Source organism: Rhodamnia argentea, chromosome 8, assembly GCF_020921035.1.
Source record: "Rhodamnia argentea isolate NSW1041297 chromosome 8, ASM2092103v1, whole genome shotgun sequence".
Taxonomy (NCBI): Eukaryota; Viridiplantae; Streptophyta; class Magnoliopsida; order Myrtales; family Myrtaceae; genus Rhodamnia; species Rhodamnia argentea.
The window spans coordinates 21,399,349-21,422,457 of NC_063157.1; the positions used below are offsets into that span (position 1 = coordinate 21,399,349).

Genomic DNA, 23,109 nt, shown 5'->3' on the forward strand with positions numbered 1-23,109 from the left:
CAGTTGAAAACGTGATAATGGCAGGCTCGTTGTCGAGGTGAGCCCTAAAGGGACGAAAATTGTTGAAGATTCTATCACTTTGTGAACTTAAGACAATCATGAAGATGACACCTGGCGCATGTTTAATAAATTCAAATAGCATTGGAGCATTCTGGCTCTCTTTACCTAGAAAATGAGATTGGGTCAAGCTTTCCTTCTGTGATGATGTAATTACATGCTAACCTTGATTAGAGCTGTTATGTTTTGAAGCCTATTGACTTGTTGATCACCAATGGTAAGCCTTTCTAGAGTGAGAGGGTGTTTCAAATTCTTTAAATACTCACTAGTCTAGAACTCTGGTTTGAATCAAATGGGTTAGGCACTTCAGTTATATTCAGCAAAAAGCTCAAAGTAACTGCCTAAGTTTTGCTTGCTTTATGTTATATGCGGTCGGTGACAGCTCAAAACGCAATAATTATATGTTTTTCTCTTTCATGCTTCCTGTAATATATGCTTGGTTCTAGGGAGGCTAAAATAGTCTCAACTAATCTCAAGGTTTTATATCATATGCATTGTGCATGTTGAGTCTGGTAATATCTAGACCTCTTATATGGTAAATACGCCCAGTGTCGTGTAGGTGAAAAAGGTTATTAGCAGCAAGCAAAGATGCTTCATTTGGTATTAGTGTTTTGAAATTTTGGTGTGGCAACGTCATGTTCTCGCTTCCGAGACCGAACGTATAGGGAGCTCATTGAGTGTCATTAAGTACATTTTGCAGAAAAGACAAAGTGCATCTTTAAATTGCAACTCAAAATGGTTTTTCTTTGAAGGCATGAGGCTCAACTTTTTGGCAGGACAGTAACTATCAAATCCATATCCAATTAATGCTATTAAAAGCCATATCAGGCAAGGTGCGAAGGGATTTAGCACGAAAAATGTGGTTTATTTGTACTGCCTTGGTGATTTGTACTCACATGACTCTCGATATCGGGGAGGAAAAATAAAGAACTAGCAACAAATAGTCGTGTGCTTTGATTATGGAAAGTTGCACACGGGTCTAGTTATTGCTTTACTGAATTTAGCCTTCTGGTCTTTGTTGGTTTTCAAAGAAATTATCCTCAATTGTTGAAAGAAACCTCTCAACAGAAGTGAGATTTGTCCTTTGACGGTGAGTATTGACCAAGATCATTCCAATTGGTGGCTGAATTTTCTTCTGTGTCAGAGCATTTGCATGTATATCTGTCTGCCAGATCTTCCTTGAGTTTCCTTCAGGTGGGAAAGTGCTGGAATTTCAATTTTCTTCTGTTCCTTTGTCTTCTTTTTCTGCATCACCTACCATTTTCTAGTTTTCAGATGTTTGAAGAACCCTAGCCTGAACTTTCTCTCGAAGAACCCGTGATCTTTTGTTTTTTCTTATCTTTTCTAAATATCTTCTGGATTTTTTTTTTGGGTCTTATGAACTGCTCCACTGGGGCTGTATAAGTGAGCAGGGAATGCTGAAAATCCCAATGTGATATGTGGTTCATTTGCTGCTGTATCGAATTTTGCTGTTGGCAAGACTTTTGAAGGGAGTGTCTCTGTCTCATGCTGCCAATTAGAGTGTTTCAATCATATGGAACGCGTTATTTTGATTTGTTTTTCAACGGTACAACCGTCAAGTCAATCTATTACTTTTTTTCTTTTTTAAATTTTTTTAAAGGGTCGTTTAGCTAAATATGTCCCTTTTTCATCATTTCATTGCAAAATCTCTTGGAAGATCTCTCTTAATTTTTGCTGGATTTTGTGAGAGAATTTACTTTTCCTGGGTTTCTTTTTGATATAAAATGAGGACTGCAAAGGATTGCTCTCTCTAATTGAAAGTGTTTTAGAAGTATTTTGCTCAGAAAAGTTTTTCAACACTGAAAACTGTCTGTGATTGTTTATCAGAAGCTGAAACCTGGAAGTTGTGTAAATGGATCATTTGCCTTGGCCTTCTTCTTCAACATCGTCCTCCTCCTCTCCACCTAAGGCACATTCACTGTCAATTGGTGTGGAAGTCTGGATGATGGCTGAGCAAAGGATTCAAGAGATACTATCTACGATTCAACCAACCCCATTTTCCGAGGAAAAAAGAAAACAGGTTATTGAGCACGTTCAGAGAATTATCAGAGGTCATTATGGGACTGAGGTGAATATTCTTTGACATATACCTTGTATGCTTCATGAATATCTTTAACAGGATGAGGTTTTCTTCTTTACTCCAGTACCTTATTTTCTTTGGCTATCATCCTTACATTTAGATCTAGCACTTTAACTTCTTTGCTTCTTGCTTTGGTGGTTTGCATATCTTTTTTTATTTTTTGTTAAAAACATTTAAAGTTCAATGACAGAGTGCGATTAATATATTTACTTATTGTTCTGTGGAGTAGACTTGGTTGCTGCTATGGTCACTTTAACCGTATGTTCAGTAATGTTTAATTATCCTAGATCTGAATATTCTTTCAGAGGAGCAGAAACTTTTTGTTTTGTCATACTACCGATTTGTGTTGGGAATGATGATGCACTTTCTTTGTTTATACGGGTGCTGATGCTCTGAGAGATACACAAATTGTTCTATCTGTGAAAAGTTCTTTTCTTGGATTCTACGATGATCTGGATGTTTTGACAGTTCTTGGAAACTAGGAGGTATTTTGGTATGTCAGTTCGATTTTGCAGTGTAATAAAATAACCTGCCACACCTATAATGCTGCAGTCTATGGATAGCTTTTGCAAGAACTTTGACTGACGTAGGATCTGATAATCTACATCATCGTCATCACTTTATGCGCATGATGGAAAAATAATTGTATTTATCTTGTTTGAGTCCTTGGTCGACTAATATTCAAAGCAACATGAGGGCTGTCCAGAAGGAGCTTGTTCTGCCAGGACTGGTGTTCCACAATTTCTTTGGCAGACTATTCGATTGCACTCAGAAGTCAACGTATGTTAGATACAGGTAGCATTTATACTGGTTGCGGGGTTATGGTGGTTAATGAATTGTGTTCCCTTTTGTCGTCATTGAAGGTTGTTAAATGATTGTTGAGAATTACAAAGCTTGCTGATTCTTATTATTAAGATGTAATATCTGCGCGATGATCTTGATGCAGCTTGGAAATTCTGATAGAGAATGCCTTCTTTGTTGTACTTTGAGTCATTCCTTTTGAGATGTTTGTTCTCTGAAAGGATGTACATGTAGGCCCATTTTTTTTTTTTTTAATGTTTTGAAGAAGATAACCTATAAGCTTCTTTCAGGATTGATGAAATCTGGTTTCTTTCAAGATTCGAACTATAACAAGTTTTCTCTTCATGGGAGAAATTTTACAGGTCTTTGCATTTGGTTCTGTGCCTTTGGGAACCTATATTCCTGATGGAGATATTGATTTGACAATTCTTTGCTATAATGATGAGGAAGAATCTTTTGCCATAGAGATCTGCAAATTCCTAGAAAATAGACGGAGGGATCCAGACTTCCAAATAAAGGACATCCTTTATATCAATGCGCAGGTTAATTTTTAATTATTCTGACTATATCAAGAATGATGAGCTGTTCCATTTATCATCTTTGAGATACCTGTCCTTTCTTTAAGCGTGTTGCTGCTTTTTTCATTGCTATTTTGGTTGCTTCATATTTTGAGCTTTGGTACATAGACCCATGAATATTTGATTGCCGAGTCGATCATTCCTTATCTATTTATGAATGCTTAAATCTCAACGTTGATTCTTGATAGTTTCATTTTCGCGTCATGTTCTGGATTTTGCTTTCTGATTGATCAATCTATGTCCAAATTTTTTATACAATATGTCAAACTGGTATGTTGGTTTCCCAGCGGACTATTTGCTTGCAGCAGTTACCATTCACATGCATATCAATGAGGTTGAAAGGCTATCCTTCTTGTATTGGATATCTTTATAAATCCGAAAGCAAATACTTTGGCTTTGAAGCCCTCATGCCCGTGATCAAGGAGTTACATTATTACTTTGAGCATCCTAGTTGATTATAGCATGACGAATAAGAAGCGTGTGGCTGTGATGATCCAAGATTGTTGTCATCTATAAAACTTCATCGATGTAAAGACAGACTGATGCTAGCGTGGCTGTGGCAAGTGCTTGGCCACAGAAACTACAAATGATCGCGACGTCATTTAGATCGCCTTTGGAATTGTTAATGTGGTTGTAAAAAGCGACAACATGAACAAGTGCTAGGATTGGATCAATCCAAGGTTGTTAATCATTTGACCTAAAACTTTCCAAACAATCCGAATCTCAAATAGGTTACACATTTATTAGTTTCTGTTTTCATTGTAATTAATAAAGCGATTGATTGATATGCTTCTAGCCTCCAAAAGATCTTGCTGATTTTATTCCGTAGAAATTCATCTTATATAGGCTGATTTCATATATTTTGAAATTCTTGGTTTGAAACTAAATTTTAGTTAAAGTTCCCATCAGAAGGTGGAAATAGGCCTCTGAACGAATGTTCGTTTTGTGCATTCATCTTATAAAAGTTTGGATTTTAGTTTCCAAGGATTATTCGTCTTTATATATATTCCTTTTGAAATTTCGATGATCTTACTATGCACAATCCAGTATGGTTGGTTTATCTTTCAGTCAACCCTATCTGCCTGTGTAGTGTCCGTTGGATTGCAAAAACCTCGATAGTGGTTGATGGTGCTAGAGTTCTGCAAGCTAGCTTGGGACTGTGATAGAGACCTCTTTGGCCTTTAAAAAAGTGGCCAAGATCCTTGAGCTCAAGACATTGCTCCCTTCTTCAAGAGTCATTCAACTTGTACTCTTCTGGTAGCTCAATGGCACCGGCATATATTTTAAAATTGGACTGTTATGAACGGTTGAATTGTCATTCAATATCTTTGGGTTACAACCAAAGGTGGCTTGGCAGGGAAGTAACTGTGCATGGTATGATATGTAGGTAGAACCATAGGTCCAAGGTTTAATCCCCGCAAGCATCACTATGGCATTAACATCAGCGGTTTTACAAAGTATAAATTATGTATTAGTGGTCAACTTCCATGCACATGTCACCATACCAAGTCTGTCTTGAATATCCGTGACTTCCCAAGTTTGTTTAAACTCAATTTGATTGATCTAACCCACTTTGATTTGATTGACAGAGGGAAAGGTTGGCTTAGTTAGATCTTCAACTCCGTCGATACAAGTGGGTTGATTGGACTGAATTTTAGCTTTTTATCGTGGTCGAACCCGGTCAATTTAATCGTGTTTTCAGAAACATGAAAAATACCAGCTACTACCTGTGAAAAATCCAAATATTGGCTCTCATATGGATGCTGTAAGTTTGGGGCAACCTCCTACTATTGAGAATATCGTAGTTGCTGTTCTTATGACCCTCCCCTTTGTAACCTACTAAAGAACTTGATGGTGATGGACAAATCTCTTTAATCTAATCCTTAGGCATTGAAAAGTACATGGGTTGAGCTCAATTGGGCATTTGGGACCTTTGTACGCAGACAACTGTAGCATGAATAAACTTTGACGAGAAGCAGGAATTGCATTAGTGTGTGCTGATCACCTCCTTCCAAGTTGTTGTATGGCTACCTCACCACTCTCATCAAAATTAAAAGTAGAGCTTAATGGGAGAGACTAAAAGGAGAAAGATCATGAGAAGGGTTGGCGCATGATTCGCTTTGAGGGTTTTAATTTTCATTTGAATAGCACTTGATGGTAAACCTTTAAAGCATAAGTCATATCTTTAATGGATGCCCATTACCATGTGGGCAATTGTAGTTTGCCGAAAAAAGTATTTTTGCTAGCTTTAGTGGCTTGTACTCTCGATTTTAAGGCTTGATCTTGTCCATCTTTCTTTTTAGAGGGGCATGACAATTTTTTTTTGCGGTCAAATCTAAAAAGTAGAGTGATAATAGGTGAGTTATTTACACCACATCACCGCATTCAATTAATTGTAGCTATTAAGTAGGAAGAAAGTCATTTGTTTCCTATCTAAAACTTCTGAGCCTGCCCCACGTTGTTTCATGTGATGCATTTGAAAAGAAGGCATCCTGTTAGCTTTGGTGGTTTTACCACCTCACAACTATGTACATATTGAGATTTAAGGTCATTTAAAACTATGTAGATACTTTCACACTATTTTTTCGGAAATCAATAACGTACATTATTCTTGTCTTGGTGGATAAGTCACTAAATAATTATTGAGTCATTAGAGGTCCCCGTGAATGGAACCCTACCATTTTGTGAATTGAGTGCTTGTACCTACAATTTAAAAATTCAGCTATATCTATTTTTACTCTTTTTCAAATTAGAAAAGGTGTCAATTAAAGAGAATTCCCAATTGCATACTGGATTTTATCTTAGAAAATATTATGAGAATGGCCATGGGACAATTAGACAAGTGAAATTAACTTGTGGTGAAGTGGCCGGTGACTAGGAAATGGGGTGGTTTGCTGTCCTATCAGTGGCGACGGTGACAAAGTGCCCTTGGTGGCAGATATAATGAAAAGCATATCAGATGGTGTTGGTGGTTGGTATTAATGGTAATGGAGGTCGGCTCGTTTGTTTTGGAGGCAGGTGGCCGAGAGTGGTCTGCTAACAATTGCTGGCATGAGGATGCTATTAGGTGGTGAATGATTGCAGATTGATTGAAATGAAATTGACAATTGGTCATAAATCAGAAACTCCAGAAGCAAAAACAAGAAAACAATAGGGTTTCTTTCGTTCGACTTTTTCATAACAAAAAACCTGTCCATTACTGCTAAATAACTAGATAAACTACAGTCGGGGAAGATGCATCTAGTCCCTTTACCTGTATGTAGTCTTTGTACTTCATTATCATCATGATGAACTTGTAATTTGACTGCGTGTGCTGCATAATCTTTGGTGGGGTGTTGACTTTACTGTCGTGGATAGATAAACTATTATGGTATATGGGTTACCATGACAGCACATTGGCTTGCTCTTCATCAGCCATAAGGAGGAGAAGTCATATTTTGTGTTGCAGTGGCTAAATTAGTCTTTCTAGAATATTGTTACTTGGCCTAATCAATCTAATTTCACATTGGTCTGATTGTCAAGAGATGCCCAAGGATCAGGAATCAGAATTAATACTTTAAGATGTGATCCACCTGTCTTTTTCACTTCTTCTTTATCTAGTTAAGGAGCCGACTGATTGGAAATTGTGAACATTGATTAGAATGTCACAGTTCTTTGAAGTAGGTTCTCTCCTTTCCTAGTGATACAGATTTTTGTAGCCCTTTATCGTACTGATTATTTGTTGCCAAATTAGGCAAATTATTGCCATAAAGCTAAGTAAGAGCAAGTTAACAGAACAATTAATTAATTGCTTATGCAGATTCAGGGCCATAGCCTGTCTATTATAGAAAATAATCTGCTATGGACATCCCTTTCTTTTGTCTAGTTACTGATGAGTCAAGTGAAGGACTACTATTGGAAACTGTAATAGGAAATTGTTTTGCAGGAGAATCACAGTAGCATAATTACCTAGAGGAAAGAATTAAGGAACTGACAATGGTTTTAGGATATATCTTTTACTTCTTTCATGGGTCTGTGAAAGATTTGACTTAAATCATATTGATGCAAACAATCGGATACGTTAAAATTCCCAAGTTCCAGAATTTTGGGTGGCAAGTTCAGTGAAACTCTCAAATTTCGAGTTTTCCTTCACACATGCAGCACTTTGCCATCCTGATAGAATTGGTCAAATCAGTTTTTATAGATGTAACATACATTTTATGATGGCGATTGTAATGGAGAAGCTGTACTCTCCATAATTTTATCAGAGGAAGCATGAAGAATGTTAAATCTTCAGTTTCTTCTTTGCTGACCAAACTTCTTTCATCATTTTGTGAAATGCGAAGTAGTACTTCCCTTAAGCGAATGGAACTCAGATTATCTACTTTGAACTTGATGTTTGGTTTCTTGTGGCAGGTAAAGATTGTAAAATTCTGTATGGAGAGCATAGCAGTGGATATAACTTTTAACCAGCATGCTGGGCTGAGTACTCTGTGCTTTCTGGAGCAGGTATTATCTAATATTTAACTGAAAATATAGGTAATGTGTGGGGAAAAGTATTTAATGCCTTGGTCACACGGCTAATTTTGCGTGACTGACCAATGACATTGCTAGCATGTATATGCTTGTCATCCTATGCATAGCTTAAATTTTGGAATCAATCACTTTGATTGACTTGTTAACCGTTAGGTGAAATACTTTCTCCTATTGCAATTGTAAGACGATTACCATTAACTTATGGTGGCCCTAACACAGATATTTAAGTTAAAGATAGTTAAATGCTTTCTTGATATTGTGCTTCTGATGGGTGTAATGCTCCCAGGTTGATGAACTAATGGGGAAAGATCATCTTTTCAAACGAAGTGTTATCTTGATCAAAGCCTGGTGTTTCTATGAGAGCCGAATTCTTGGTGCTCACCATGGTTTAATTTCAGCATATGGGTTGGAAACGATGGTCTTGTACATCATCAATCTCTTCCATTCATCTTTGAATGGTCCTTTAGGGGTGTGTATTCTTTGTTTGAAGAATCCTTAATGCATGCAAAAGCAGGAGACATTGACTTGAATTATTGTGCATAGGTACTGTACAGGTTTCTGGACTACTACAGCACATTCGACTGGGAAACTCACTGTGTGAGTGCATATGGTCCGATTGCAGTATGTTCACTCCCAATACTTGAAGGTAAGCGGCAGTGGATTGTCCAGGGTGTTTCTCATTTGCATCTACAAGCAGATAGAGCAAAGGCTTCCTCTTTCCGTCCGCTCTTCCCAAATAACCTCCTCTGTGCTTTTCACAGAAGAGCTGCCAGAGCACGATGATGATACTCTTCTCCTTGGTAAGGAGTTTTTCAGAAACTGCAAGGCAATGTTCTCTGGCCCAACTAATGCAGTCGAGACAAGAGCTCAGGGGTTTCCTGTTAAGCATTTGAATATTCTGGATCCTTTGAAGGACAGCAACAATCTGGGCCGTAGTGTAAATAAAGGTAGATTACTATTTTGCTTACCCATCCTACTTTTTCTCTCAGTTTTAGATGGCTAAAGTAATAGCTCTATGCCTTAGGCTTCCCCGAAGGAGATGGAAAGCATAAATAGGATACCCATGCTTTTTATAAGTTGCCATGCATGACAATGTGGGGGTATTCTATCTTGTGAGAATCTAAGATTTCAATGTTCATCGAAGTGGTCGATACATACCATTATTGTCATAAAAAAAAATCGACAATACAGATTGAGTTGCCATTAATGACAATGAGCAAGTGCTTGATAGTGTGACACCGCAAGACTATTGGATATTAATCTGGTTAGAGTTGCCATTGTTTAATTTTTCTCACATTGCTAGTGTTCTGGATCTTGACCGTTTCGAAATACCACTTCTTTCACCTATTAGTATAAACCTGTAGGGTCAATCCTTTCACAGTAAGAGCATAGATTCTTCTGTCATAACAGCAATGAACTTTTTCCGGTATTTATTCATTACTATGTATATGCTTGATGAGACCAAATAGTGATAATTGGAAGTGCATCACATCTCAGATCTTTAAGGGTGAGCTATTTCCTGATATTATCTGTAGTTCTTTGATAATGAATAATGAATTTGTCCAGCCAATTTCTATCGGATCAGTTGTGCACTTGCTTATGGGGCCCAAATGCTTGGCGAGATTCTCATGCTACCTGAAGAGAGATTGTTTGAAGGGATAGAGAGTTTTTTTCAGAACACTCTGGATAGAAATGGAAGAGGCATGAGGCCAGACATAGAACTTCCAGTCTGTGCATTTGGGACTGGAAAAATTGAAGTAGCTGATCTGGTTCGAGATTTTCCGAGTTACTATAACAATTTAGTTTGTAGTCAGTGGCATTATGAGCACTACTTATTTGCTGATGAGCTGAATACTCCACTATCATCTCAAGTTCTGACCAACAATGCATGGGATGCACCGCAGCGGTTCCCAAGTCGCAACCGAGCTTCACTCTTTCGAAAAGGCACAGATGTTTTCTTTCCTAAACCTCTCAACTGCCATGAAAGTACTTCTGGGCTATCTGCTGCCTTGTTGGGGACTGAAGAAAATATAAACATATGTGCGTGGAATCCTTCTAACTGTGCAACGCGTCCTTCCACCCTCCGTGCTATGGTAATTTTTTTGATTCCCTGAGATTCTGATTTTATGGTGAATTGGATTAATGGTCTCTAGTTCAATAGCGAAACTGAGCTTCACTGCATATTGATTCAGTGATGATTTGCAAAATACAACTGCATCTTACAACTAGATGTCCTCCTTCGAGAGGTCAGCATTTTTACGAAGAGCAATGATTGCCTATTTTTGGACTTTCCATGTGACGATGTCACAAACCAAAAAAGGCAATCCCAGAGAAGGGAGGGAGGATGATGATGTCCTCAACATCTTGAGTGTTTTGCTTGGTGATAATAAACACGTGTATAGGTTGGGTGTTGTATTGTGATAATCAAAGGTTTCGCATTTTAAGTTCGACCTACTCATATAACCTGTTCTTCCTATATGTTGTAAAGCAGTAGAATGATTAGGAAAGCAATGCTTAACTGAATTATTTGAGAATGCAGAGCCATCGGTTAGACAGAAGAACGCAGCAGTTGACTAGGCTGATGAGTCCCAGATCTACTGCCCGGGATGCAGAAGCGAAGACAAGTGAGATGGAAAACCATGATGAGTTTCTGGTGATGGATGATGGGGTTGAAAATTGTCTGGACTTTAGAGCAATGCAGATGGAAAATCAAGATGGCCACAAAACTGAGAACTGTCTTGATCTTTCACTTGAGGCTTTCCCGCTTCTTCCCTGTCGTGAGAAGTCGACGCTGCATACCTTAAAGTTTGGCACTTACCAGTGCCCTCGACTGGGTCATTCAGGTGATTTTGCCGGGGAATCATCGGGGAGTGTGCCACAGACTGTTTCATCACTGGAGAGCCTGTATGGCCTTCCTTTTCTCTGTCCGGATTTACTGAAGCAATCAAAGGTTGATGGTCTAATTCCTGCGTGTATACTGTTTGTGCAGGACTCTGACTCAACTTTTCCAGTGTGACGATAAGGACTTTCCGCCACTGTCCCTGTGATGGATTGTTCGGCATATGGGTGGATATGAGACGTTTGCCAAACGAGGAGGAGTTCTATATCTTGTGCCTGAACCTCAGTTATATTACCTATCTTATGCAGGTTTCTGATTTTAACCCTAGCCAGACTGGGTTCTTTTCTTTATCTCCAAGGACATGGAAAAACCAAATTAGCAATAAGCCGAGCTACAAATTGATTGCAGATGTGTTGTGGCCCCACCAAGTTATTGGTGAGTGGAGGAAAATCGTCTGAGACATTTTGTACTTGATGCTGACAGAAGACCCTGAGAACCCGAGACAAAATTTGTCTCTGGTTGTTGTGACTGGCCTTTATTGGAACTAATGATGTTATCTCCATTGTGCCCAGATTGTTCACTAACTAGTTTGGTGATCAATTGCTTGTTGCTTACGAAAATTAACTCTGTTCAAAGCTGAACTACACTTGCCAGAACCAAGCAATGCATCTTCTGCCATCCTAGAAGTGCTTGAACCCTTTTGCTCTTTTTTGTTTTTGTGGCCAGGAGAATTTCCTAGAAACTAGTACGATGGATAAAACGGCTTCGACAAAAGGCAGAATACCGATTTTTCAGTGATAACACAACATACAGCCAAAAGCTGAAACTTTGGCCACTTTATTCATATGAGACAAATTATTCTTTTGAGAGTTTCAAATGAGCTGCAGAACCGTCTTAAAGTCCAATGGAAAACCACACCTATTGGGTGGTGAACTAGATCTCCCAGTGAGATACCGTTTGAGGCGTGAAAATATACATGTGGCAATCATGTGCGTCGACTCGAGAGCTGAACGATACTGCATCACCTGCAACTTGTTCATGCTGTGAAACCAAGTATATTAGAGATCAGGGAAAGGTTAAAAAGACCGATAGCTCGTTTGTTGCTTCATATTGACAGTAGATATTATTTCATGCTAAGAACGCCCTCACCTTCCATAAATCTCGAATGGAGACGCTAGTGCTAGATTCAAGCCCAATTGCTTCCCAATTAGCATTGATGGTTGCAACTTTTGAGCATCGGTTCCACAGAGCAACAACCAAGTTGTGTCCCGACAATGGTCCTGCCCAAACCTGGTGTGGAGTTTCACCAATAATTATCTTGTGGATAGACAGAATTGCATTCAAAAGTATTATCCAGAGGGGCTCTCTTTGACGAACAAATCCCCATGCGCAGGGCACTCTGGTTGAACAGAAAGGCCATGTTGGCATTTGTTTTTAAAGAAACGTACAATGCAGACATGATTAAATCCCAATGTCCAGACGGAGTGGCTGTGTTCTGGGTAACCTACGTGACCCTGCCTTTAAGCGATTGAACTCAACGGTTTTGGGATATTTCAGGGGTAACCCAACATTTGGATTATGCTCATGTCTGGTTACTCCACAATAGCACTTTCAAGTACATGTCTAGATTCTAAGCGATTTTTCTATATAAGATGGAATGTGGTATCACCTGCTTGCAACCAGCTGTTCCTGAAGAGTGGACCTTCCTTCCCTGGACACCAAGTGAATCTGTGACACGAAAAGATTATTATTTACCTAGTACAAGCCTCGTCGAGAATTAGAAGTAAATTATGCGCTTGGACCAGAGAGATTCGGTACAGATTATATTATCGCTTACAAACACCTTGTCCTCAATCATGTGATGAGCGTGAGATAAGTGGGGTCAATCTCTAGCTTTACCTTGGTTTACAGCAATGACTTCTGTGTTGCTTAAAAGCTCCATTGTTTCTGCAGTCATGTTTCTCACGTCGCAACCAATTAATAGAGGGGCCTGCACAATAAAGCTGTTGTATATAATAACGAGAAAATCGAATTATTAAGATAAGAACTTCGCTGTTTTCTGAAACAACATTTTGCCACACTATTGCATGCGTAATCTGATTCCTAAAATTCTTAGGCAGAAGTTCTTTGGTGTTGATGCCTTCAGTTAAGTGAGACCTATGAGGATAATTAAGGAGGCAACATTTATTGGCCTTATGAAGTTGCGGTGGTTGAACTCAAAGATTTGAGCTTGAGTGCAGAACTGGCTAGACATCCTCCATAAACTTGCTTCGTGGTGAAGCAGAGAAGTAACTTTACTTGCAGAATGACTCCGCGGATTATTTAATTGCCCTAAAACCCAGAAGTGATTGTACAAAAATGAGAAATTGTAGGGGAAACCTTCATGAGAGCCCAGATGCTAAAATGACTGCGGTATTCCTGGTAAGTCATTCCTCCATTGCCAACTTCGAGCATATCAGGATCTGCTTGAGAAAATAAAAGCTAAGATGAAGATCACACTACGATCATATAATCAAGTGTGTATGTAAAGCATGTCCTGTATGTTGAATTATACCATTCCATCCTCCAGGTCCTGCATAGGCTGCCCACTTATCATTCAAATCTGCAATAGTAGTCATACTGAAAAATGAAGAAAGAGACACTTAATCAGCAACTTGCATGAGCTACATATTGTGCAGCAGAATTATAGTGGGTTCTGATGCTGGCAAACAAATGATTCACTCTCTTACTTTTGAAATGCATCTGGATAGAGGACTTCAGACAGTACAAGACATAAGAACATAAACATAACATTAGATGCTCTATTGCACTAAATGCAATGCCTTTGTCACTGTTTTAATCAGTTCATAGAGGTACCCTAGAATCTTCTAAGGAAAATGTCTGCCTGCATTAAACAATGACGCAGGACCTGACATCCAGGCACTATCCAGAGAGACATGGTTATGCTCAAAATCACTAATGACCCCAAAATTTATCATGCATACCTCCCAGGGCATTTGCTTTATCTAGAATGATTAATGTGATGTCATGCCTGACTTGCCACTCAAAAGTCAAATTATCTGCTCCTATGAGTTAAGATATAATGGCAGCCATTACTGTAGCTCCTTGGTCTCAACACAGGAAACGCTCATGAGTCAATGTAGAAAGCTTATCTGCCTAATAAGCTCATGAATCAATGTAGAAAGGTTATCTGCCTAACAAGCTTATGGTGTGACAGAGTTCTCACTTTTACTTCCTTTCGCCTTAAAACAAGAGTTACAGGACTAAATAATCACCATTGGATTGATGATATAGTAGAGCCTACCTTACCCAAGAGTCATTTATGTCATCTGTTGTTCGCCAACTATTCCCAACTTTGCCTGCCCATAAGGCAGGATCATCAACACCCCTGCCCAACCAAGAACAAATTAATTTTTCTGCATACTGGAGAAACCCTCAGATACTAGCACAGCCAGACCGAAGCTTTACCATTCACAGATGGAGTAGAAAATCGTCCTTCCCGTTGCATTTAGAGCATCACGCATTGGTGGATATCTTGACAGTAGTTTAAGTCAATTTCAAGGCACTCAAAGATTAGATTCTGAGAGAGAGAGAGAGAGAGAGAGAGAGTTGAATGAGGAGAAACCTTTCTTCTGGTTTGATTCCCAGATTGTAACAGTTGTCGTACTTCAAATAATCCACACCCTGACAATACAAAATAAGCAAGAAAAGGAGTTCATGAGTACAGGCAACTAGAACGATCTTGAAAGAACGATCTATATAGGACAGTTGATAAAAAAAGGAAAACTAACAGAAGAGGGCAACATGAGCACACATAAAAACAAAATTGGAGCCAGTTCACTCAAATTTCTAATGTATTTCAAAGTAAATAGGAGACGAGAGACCGTTATTATAAGAGGAAATAAAAGCATTTGAAAGGATTTCCATAAATGTTGCACTCAATTTAAAAGAATCACTTCAAAGGTGCTTATGTCAAGGATTTTCAGAGTTTGGCACTTTAAATGACATTATAAACCAATCAGCACTAAGGTGACAGAAACTAACCCAAGAAGCAAAGAGCTCTGCATCATCATTTTCATGGTACAATGATCCAGGTCGAACTTCACAAGTAAAAATCCTTCAAGAGCATTATGTGCGTTAGCAAAAACAGAGAGATGTCAAAGAGCAGTCACTAAACCTAAATGCCTTCATGCTCTGAAGATAATGCTGCTATCATCCTACCCAGCATCAGCATAAATACCAAGCTTGAGGCCTTTGTCATGTACATAATCAGCAAGCACTTTAATTCCTGATGGGAAAGTTTTTGGATCAGGGACCAGTTGATCCTACAAAAACAAAGGAACAATATGAGGAGGTTTATCCAATTCTGGTTATAAAGAACTCCGAGGTCACAAATATAAATATACAAAGAGTATTTCTATTAAGGTGAATCAATAAGCCACTTCAGCAAGCATATGATAATTTCTTAAGAAAGTACATTACTGAAATTTGCTTTCCCCTCCTCCATCTTACTTGAAAGATCAAAGTTACAGAGAAATATTACAAAAGCCAGGCGAAGCCTATTCATACATTTAGACTATTGCATACCCATCAACCAAAAAGAAAACTAGCGGATGCCCAAAAAACCTAATGTTAATATAGAGGGGGTTTTTTTTTGGACCAAAAAAAAAAAAAATTATAGAGGGTTTTAAAGAGTGCGTGAAGCACAAGATTATGATCACCTTCTTTCTAGGACCAGCAAGTTAATGATTGCTAGTAGTGAACCACATAAAAGAAACCCTTCTTCAATGTAAGATGAATCCATTTGTCCAATTATCAGAAGTATAAGTGTGGAGGCAAAACCAATCTCAAGACCCATAAAGAAGGAAGGAAATGCAATGTTCATGAGCTACAACTTTTCGGCAGAAATTCATAGCTTCTAAACATAAGAAGATTTTAGTAGAATTCAAAGGTTGGCAGTACAATGAAGAATAAATTTCTGTTAGTAGAAGATAAATCAGAGTTACCTCCGAATTTCGTGTTGCAGCAGACCAGCAATCATCTAACGGAAAACAGATGCTCTAGTTACATATAAGCCAAAAGAATATGTCTTTGATGCCATATTCTGGGAACATATTGGAATAGTACCTATGTTAACATATACATAGCCTAAAGCAGCCAACCCGGTTGAAATGAGTGCATCAGCTGTCCATAGCGAACAAACTATTAGTATCTATTTGTCGAGTGTTCATAGAAGAGATAGATATTATTACTGCATAAAGACCTTCTTATAAGACTTGATCTTCGTCATATCCCCCTTTCAGAACAAATTAGTGTCGTTGTGCACAACATATTTGAGGTGGATATTAGAAGACGGCAACGCATCCTCATGATTTCAAATACCAGGCATCAATTATGCTGAGGACTGTCCATAATTTACGCACACACTGCCTAGCATAATTGCTTCACATTATCCGGCTAATCCACTACGGGAACTGGTCGATATTTCCCACAGAGAGGGAAGAAGTACCTGTTTCTTTGATTACTGTTTCATTGATATTGCAGGCAAAAAAGTTCCAGCTATTCCATCTGCTCAAATCAGATGAAAGTTACATGTAGAAACCATAAACTGGTCAGTGATTGACATAATTGCATTCAAGCTTTCTCATTTTCATATCTGACACATGAAAGAACTCACAGAAACAGTCATCTAAATCAGAGTCAACTAAGTAGAAGGACCAACCGACCCATAATTATTAGTCCCGAGAAACAGAGACAAAAACTCTACCCACCCAGTGAAAATCTTACGTCCACTTCAAAATTCAAAGCATAATGCATGCAATCCCGTCCTTTTTCCTTTTGCCGATCAAAACTTATTTTCCCCAACATCTCACTTTTTCTATGCCGCTGCCAATAATAACACAACCAAAGACATGCAAAAGAGTTTTGATCTGCCATAAAAGTTACAATGAACAACATTTCGAGTTTCACTACAAATATCAAAGTCAAGAACAAAAAAGAAACAATGGCATACAAACAATCTAACGCCAGAAAATAATCAACGAAAGAAGCTTTGAAGAAGGAGAAGCCGACCCCATTGGTGGTGTCTCAGCCAAGCCATTGTCCAGTTGAAAAATGCCATTTTTTGGAGCTTCGAAAATGCGACCGAACGAACTGCTAAAACAGGGTCTCTCGTTTCTTGGCGCAAGAGACACCACCATTACGGCAGAAGCTGCAGTCAAAGCCGCAACTAATACAGAAAACAGAAGGACTTGTGCTGAGAAAATGCGATTTTCCGCCATTATTAGTCTGCTTAAAGGTTTGTGAGATAGAAGAAGAAGAGGAAGAAGAAGAAGAAGAAGAAGACGAAGAAGAAGAAGAAAAGAATATGCTGTGCCCCTGTGGCGACGTTGAAGAAGATGATGAAGAGCAAACACGTGCTATACCTTCCTTTCAAAGGAAGCCTGCTTTCTCTTGCCCCCAAACCAACCCCAACCGCAACACCCCCCAAAAAAACAGGAGAAATAAAAATAAAATAGCATTTTTTTTTGGTTAAAAAAAACAGCATGTTCTCTTGTCGTTATTTCTAGATATTTTGTGCATCAATTTCCATTAATATAATGATGTTTTCAAAAGCACGTTTATCTTCTTCTTCTTCTTTTTTTTTTTTTTTTTTTTTTTCTGGCAATAAAAAGCATGCTTGTCTTGAGAATCCTTATTTTAATTATCGTCGTATTCCGACAAAATCTCGAGAAGGTTAAGAACAAATTTGCCATAACTTAAGAACGTAATATCATCGGCGGGCCTTTATTTTTCTAAAAATTCAAAATAATTTCTTGTTATTTTTTGTTTAAATTGGTCAATATACTTTTAAAATTCTCCCCTTTATTCCTGGCATTGTTTTGATGATGGATTTTGAGAAAATTTCCAAATAAAGGCATGAAGTACCTTCATTTTAATTTCAAAGGAAAAATTCCAAATGAAGACCTGATGTGCTTTTATTTTTTCAAATAATGGTATGGAGTGGATTTTATTTCAAATAAGAGCCTGAAGTGCTCTCTCTCTCTCTGTTTCAAAGAAGGGCCTAGACCAAAGGGTATTTTCGTCATTATATATATATATATATATGCCTTGGTTGGCCATCGGCGAAAGCAGCCCTCGCAGAGGCGAGCCCCGCTCGATCTGGCGGGGATTAGCCTCGTTTGGGTGTGGCGAGCCCTCGCCTAATCCGGCAGGGGTGGGCCTTGCCTAGTTGGCCGTCGGCTATGCCTGCGGCCGGCAAGGACACTCTCCGGTGGCTATTCCCTTCAAAAAAAAAACACTTTATGCTCTTATTTAAAATAAGATTCACTTTAGGTCCATATTTGAGAAAATGAAGGCACTTCAAGCTCTTATTCGAAATTTTTCTTTGTCAAATAAGAGCCTAAAGTGCCCTAATTATTTTAAAGAATGGCTTGATCAAGGGCATTTTTGTCATTTTCTTTTTTATTTATGCTTTTTTCTTTTCTTTTTTTCTTTGGTTTTATCAAATGATGAAAATGCTGTTTGTCATGCCCTTTTTTTGAAATAAAAAAGGCACTTTAAGCCATTCTTTTGAATAAAACCCATTTTCCAATAAAATAAAGACATTTCGGGTCCTTATTTGAAATTGTTTTTAAATTTTATGTCTTGGAGTCCGTTAAAAATTACTAACGTGGAATTCTGTTTAGAAAAGATGCCGACATGGATAACATAAGAGGATTTGATGCTTTAAGCATTTTTCAAAGCGGTCTCTTTATTGACCGGAATAAAAAAAGTGCTCTTTCCTTCCTTTCGCAACTTTTCTTTTTGTAGCTTCTGCGTGCCGTGGTCGGCGGCAATAGCGGCTGTGTCGTGGCCGACCACCGCATGTTGGTCTCAACCCTCGGGCGACCCCCGTCGCCGTGATCGCGTGGCTACCCGAATTTGAGATCACCCTACAATTATAAAAGGCGACTCTCCTCTTATGCCTAATGAATCCACGTAAATCCACTGACGAGCGTACCAGAGCAATCTCGAATAGCTCAAGCTATGGCGCCTGCGTTGGTCCCTTCCGGACAATCTTATATTAATCTTCAAAGTCTCCGGTTTCGGCGGCCGCCAGCACCGAGATGGCCCGATCTGAAGCTCTCATTTCTGGTTCGCCTTTAAATTATTATCCACAATGGTAAATCTTTCGTTCATAGTTCTTGCTGAATCTACGAGCCGGGCTGTATCTGGGGTGAATGCAATAGAAACTGAGGCGTGCAAGTAACATGTTATGATTTCCATGCATTCCTCATTGCATTTTAAAAGGCTTGGAAATCAACACTGACATTAGTACGGAAGCGACCAAATTGAAGTAGGATGGCATTCAGTCAATTTTTCCTACGAAACAATCCCAGCCACATCAGCAGTTTTACTCACCCGACCGCATTCTTGTTAGGGGATTAGGCGCACAAACACGATAAAATAAAGAGTAAAAGCGAGAAACAAAAATTGAGTTTATCTTGATTTACCCTTAAACTATGGTTATATCTAGCAAATGATTTCAGTATAATCAGTACATTCCACATCTATGTTACAACTCTAAATTACAAAAAAAAATTGATTATATATAACAATAGCCGTTTATGGGCCCAAATCCCAAACTACCAGTAAAATGCGAGCTCAAACTATAAAAGCTCAGAGTGACACCCCCATACTTACCTTTCGATGGGGGTATGGAACTCCCTGTAAGGATTATGAACTCTCACTCGCACATCGGACTTTGGGTTGGAACCGTAACAATCCGTATCTCTTCTATGTAACTGTTGGGTCCAGACTTGTTGATAAATGTGCTTTGATACTAGTGTTAAGTGGCCTTAGTGGGCTCTAATATTAGTGTTAAGTGGCTTAGGGCCTCTCTCATCCTAAAAGCTAACTTAAAGGATGATGTTTTTCCTCGCACTTATAAAGTGAGCACTAACTTTTTCCACAATCGATGTGAGATAATCCTAATAATCTCTCCTTCAAACATTGGGCCTTGGATCGACTCCTCATCCCGCTGCACTTTTTCTTGGGAATTGGAGAAATGTCAAGATTTGTTGGTAACCTGGGCTCTTATACTAGTGTTGAGTGGTCTTGAGCCTCTCTCATCCCAAAACTCAGCTCAAAGAACGAAACTTTTCCTTACACTTATAAATCGACCACCATCCTTTTCCACAACCGAAATAACCCCAATAATTTGGTCGGTGCATTTAGCCTTGGTCTAGACCGATTTGCATACAGTGGGTGGGATTTGAACGACGAGGTTCCCCACCAAATAAAGAAGAAGTTATGTCCGTCCGAATAAATTCATCCAACTATAGATTGCATCGATAGCCAGAAAGAACAAAAATTTCAAGAAAATCTCTAGTTTGTATGAATGATGACGAAAGGATAACATAATGCAGTCCTCAGTTTTGGAGCGTCCCCCGTCGGGCCGTAACAACCCCACACGCCACTCCTCATAGAGTGCTTGTAATGATGAGTGCACCGACGAAATCGCCATTTGAATTCAAATTTTCAGAAGAAAATCCCACAGTAATTTCTTTGATTAGCAATCTTACGATCGACACCGGTTAAATAATATGTCGTAATAACCTGAAATTTCTTTATAGTTACAGTTCTTTATGCATATACGCCCTTGAAACAATAACCTAATATCCATCTCCCAATGATCATAACTCCTCATGCCACCGACACAAGTCATCACCTTAAGATTAATACATACGATAATGAATGTAATGTACCTAAGCTTTGATGTAATGGAGCATTGTTCGACGGCATATCATAATTGAAAGCTAAAATTGTATCACTTTTTACGATATGTAAAGATATTTAAGTGGACATCGCAACATTTTACCGCACATGAAATGGTGATTTTTTTAATAGATTTTCACCGTATAGTCTCTCTATGTTCATGCTAGAAAATTCATCTAAACTGATTTTTACTTCAAACGACTCACCGAATTTCGCTTCCCATGACACTTGACATGTTTTTAAAATTTCAACCAAATCAGGGGGGGAGGGGGATAACTATCTGCTTTGACGGGCTCAGACTTGTACTTTCTTTTGGCGATCTTCTCGGGTAAAGGTATCAGATTTCTATCGCGCACTCCTAACAAACCTCACTGATTGCTCGCTCCGCACATCTATGCAGATGGAACAACAGTCACAATTTGCTCCTTCATGATCATAAGTTGCAGCCTAATTTTTTCTTTTTTGATAATCATCCGGAGGCACGGACTTGGACTGTCGGCTACTTGGAGGCTCGTGGAACTCCCTGTAAGCATTATGAACCGATTACATTTTTAGTATCTGCAATTAGCCTTGGTCCGGAGCGGTTTGCACGCAGTGGGTGGGATTTTAACGAAGAGTTTCCCCCACCAACTAAAGAAGAAGTTATGTCCGTCCGAATTAAATCATCCAACTATAGACTGCATCGAAAGCCAGAAAGACAAAAAAGAAGTGTACTTGGTGTTAGCGTAAACTTTGTCAAGAAAATCTCTAGTTTGTGTGAATGATGACCAAAGGATAACATAATGCAGTTCTCATCTTCGGAGCGTCCCACGTCGGGCAGTAACAACCCCACATGCCACCCCCTCATAGAGTGCTTGTAATGATGAGTGCACCGACGAAATCAACATTTTAATTCAAATTTTCACAAGAAAATCCCACAGTAAGTTCTTTGATTAGCAATCTTTCGATCAAAACCCTATAAATAATAGCAACCTGAAATTTCTTTACAGTTACAGTTCTTTATGCATATAGGCCCTTGAAACAATAACCTAATAGTCATCTCCCAATGATCATAACTCCTCATGCCACCGACACAAGTCACCACCGTAAGATTAATACATACGATAATGAATGTAATGTACCTAAGCTTTGATGTAATGGAGCATTGTTCGACAGCATATCATAATTGTTTTGTCCTCCATCATAGTTCTAGAAAACCAATGAGCGTTTTAGCTTTCTAAATGCTAAAATTATGCCTGTTTTTTTTACGGAATTTAAAGAGATTTAAGTGGACATTGGCAAAATGTATCGCTCATGAAATGATGATTTTGTAATAAATTTTCCCCATATAGATTCCGCTTCTCTCTTATGTTCGTGCTAGAAAATTCATCTAAAACCGATTTTAACTTCGAACGGCTCACGGAATTTCTCTTACCGTGTAGCTCGACATGTTTTTAAAATTTTATCCAAATGAGAGAGAGCGTGTACACAAGGAGGCCATGCCCCTATGAAAAGCAGTGGGTACACAGGAGTAAATTGGTCAAAAAGATGGAGACAACAGAGCATCAAGAATCATGCATTTGATCACACCTCGATAACACCTCACTAAGTCATCAGTCCCACCATAGAAAAAGAACCTGGGTCCATCTTCTTGTTCCTGCTTTTATCGAATGCATGTCGTGTTTCTAGCTTTTTCATGGTTCGTTATATATAAACATTAGTTTTTTATTTACATGAATATGATGACACCCACCAGCGATATAAGTAAATGGTTTTGTTCAAGTGTCTGCACCGCCCTCTCTCTCTCTCTCTCTCTCTCTCTTTCAGAAAGCAAAAGAGAGAGAAACTTTACAATAGACAAACAAAGAACTTCATAGAGATGGTGATCAAGAACAAGAAGAAGGCAAGTCTCTTTGTCTTCGTGCTGTTAACTTTCTGGGTTGTGTTTACTTCTCAAGAAAGATCATCAGAAGCTGCCAGATTCAGCCGTGGAGGTTGTGGTTCTTCATGCTCTGTGCAAGAAGTGGCAGGAAATAGAAGACAGAAGAACAATAAAAATCTGAACTTGGAGGGTTATTCAAGAGGTGACGATGACGATGGTGACGGTGGATACGCAGACTACGATTTCTATCGAAGGCATGGCGACGTTCCAAGCCCCGGGATGGGTCACTAGCTGTTTGATGAAATAATTCAAGAGAGCGAGTATATATACTTGTTCAAGTATCAGCTCAGATCAGAATTCTCCTTTGGTATATGAATGTGTTTATACGTCGCCGGAGGCTTAATTTCTCTCTGTTGATCATGAAGACCTTATACATCTATACATACTCCTATAATGCAACAAAATACATGTAATAATGGTTTTGATATCCACTCTTCTGTCATGTGTTCTCATCAGTGTGTACACTATATACAGATAATTTTGTCAAGTTTTTGGCGAATTGTGAATAGCGATCTTTTGTAAGGAGGGCCGGAAAACG

At 38.7% G+C, this 23,109-nt stretch overlaps 3 protein-coding genes across 6 annotated transcripts in view; 2 read left to right on the forward strand and 1 right to left on the reverse strand.

The window, feature by feature from the left end:
• Positions 1-11,471, forward strand: LOC115748097. 3 transcript variants are annotated; one of them, XM_048283250.1, is made up of 10 exons: positions 1-890; positions 1,906-2,146; positions 3,322-3,501; positions 7,933-8,025; positions 8,339-8,521; positions 8,596-8,698; positions 8,814-8,999; positions 9,619-10,145; positions 10,592-10,956; positions 11,042-11,471. In XM_048283250.1, exons 2-10 carry the CDS (start codon positions 1,931-1,933, stop codon positions 11,097-11,099), a joined length of 1,911 nt encoding a protein of 636 aa, XP_048139207.1. In that variant the 5' UTR covers positions 1-890; positions 1,906-1,930; the 3' UTR covers positions 11,100-11,471. The 3 variants fall into 3 exon arrangements, with proteins under 3 accessions (XP_048139207.1, XP_048139205.1, XP_048139206.1); XM_048283248.1 differs by having other exon boundaries at positions 1-274; XM_048283249.1 differs by having other exon boundaries at positions 1-206.
• LOC115748139 (alpha-galactosidase 3) lies at positions 11,465-17,230 on the reverse strand. The gene is made up of 15 exons (XM_030684565.2): positions 16,964-17,230; positions 16,401-16,459; positions 16,019-16,075; positions 15,898-15,932; positions 15,113-15,216; positions 14,936-15,008; positions 14,517-14,575; positions 14,360-14,425; positions 14,196-14,279; positions 13,446-13,510; positions 13,271-13,353; positions 12,791-12,881; positions 12,561-12,619; positions 12,041-12,181; positions 11,465-11,932 (listed from the first exon to the last, which is right to left on the reverse strand). Exons 1-15 carry the CDS (start codon positions 17,170-17,172, stop codon positions 11,825-11,827), a joined length of 1,293 nt encoding a protein of 430 aa, XP_030540425.1. The 5' UTR covers positions 17,173-17,230; the 3' UTR covers positions 11,465-11,824.
• LOC115748218 (mini-chromosome maintenance complex-binding protein) overlaps positions 14,468-23,109 on the forward strand; it is a 25,899-nt gene continuing 17,257 nt past the window's right edge. Inside the window, exon 1 of one of the 2 annotated variants that reach the window (XM_048283251.1) lies at positions 14,468-14,500. The gene's annotated coding sequence lies outside the window, so the exon portion shown is untranslated. The remainder of the gene's footprint in view (positions 14,501-23,109) is intronic. The other variant, XM_048283252.1, reaches the window with a different exon arrangement.

Bases quoted from the DNA above. Each gene is read 5' to 3' on its own strand.
- LOC115748097 (XM_048283250.1), top strand. From the start codon at position 1,931: ATGGATCATTTGCCTTGGCCTTCTTCTTCAACATCGTCCTCCTCCTCT. The intron at 3,502-7,932 runs GTTAATTTTTAA...TTCTTGTGGCAG, and splicing joins TCCTTTATATCAATGCGCAG to GTAAAGATTGTAAAATTCTG. The intron at 8,699-8,813 runs GTAAGCGGCAGT...TGCTTTTCACAG, and splicing joins TTCACTCCCAATACTTGAAG to AAGAGCTGCCAGAGCACGAT.
- LOC115748139 (XM_030684565.2), bottom strand. From the start codon at position 17,172: ATGGCGGAAAATCGCATTTTCTCAGCACAAGTCCTTCTGTTTTCTGTA. The intron at 16,076-16,400 runs GTACTTCTTCCC...CGCTATGGACAG, and splicing joins AACAGTAATCAAAGAAACAG to CTGATGCACTCATTTCAACC. The intron at 14,576-14,935 runs GTTAGTTTCTGT...TTGTATTGTCAG, and splicing joins CAGAGCTCTTTGCTTCTTGG to GGTGTGGATTATTTGAAGTA.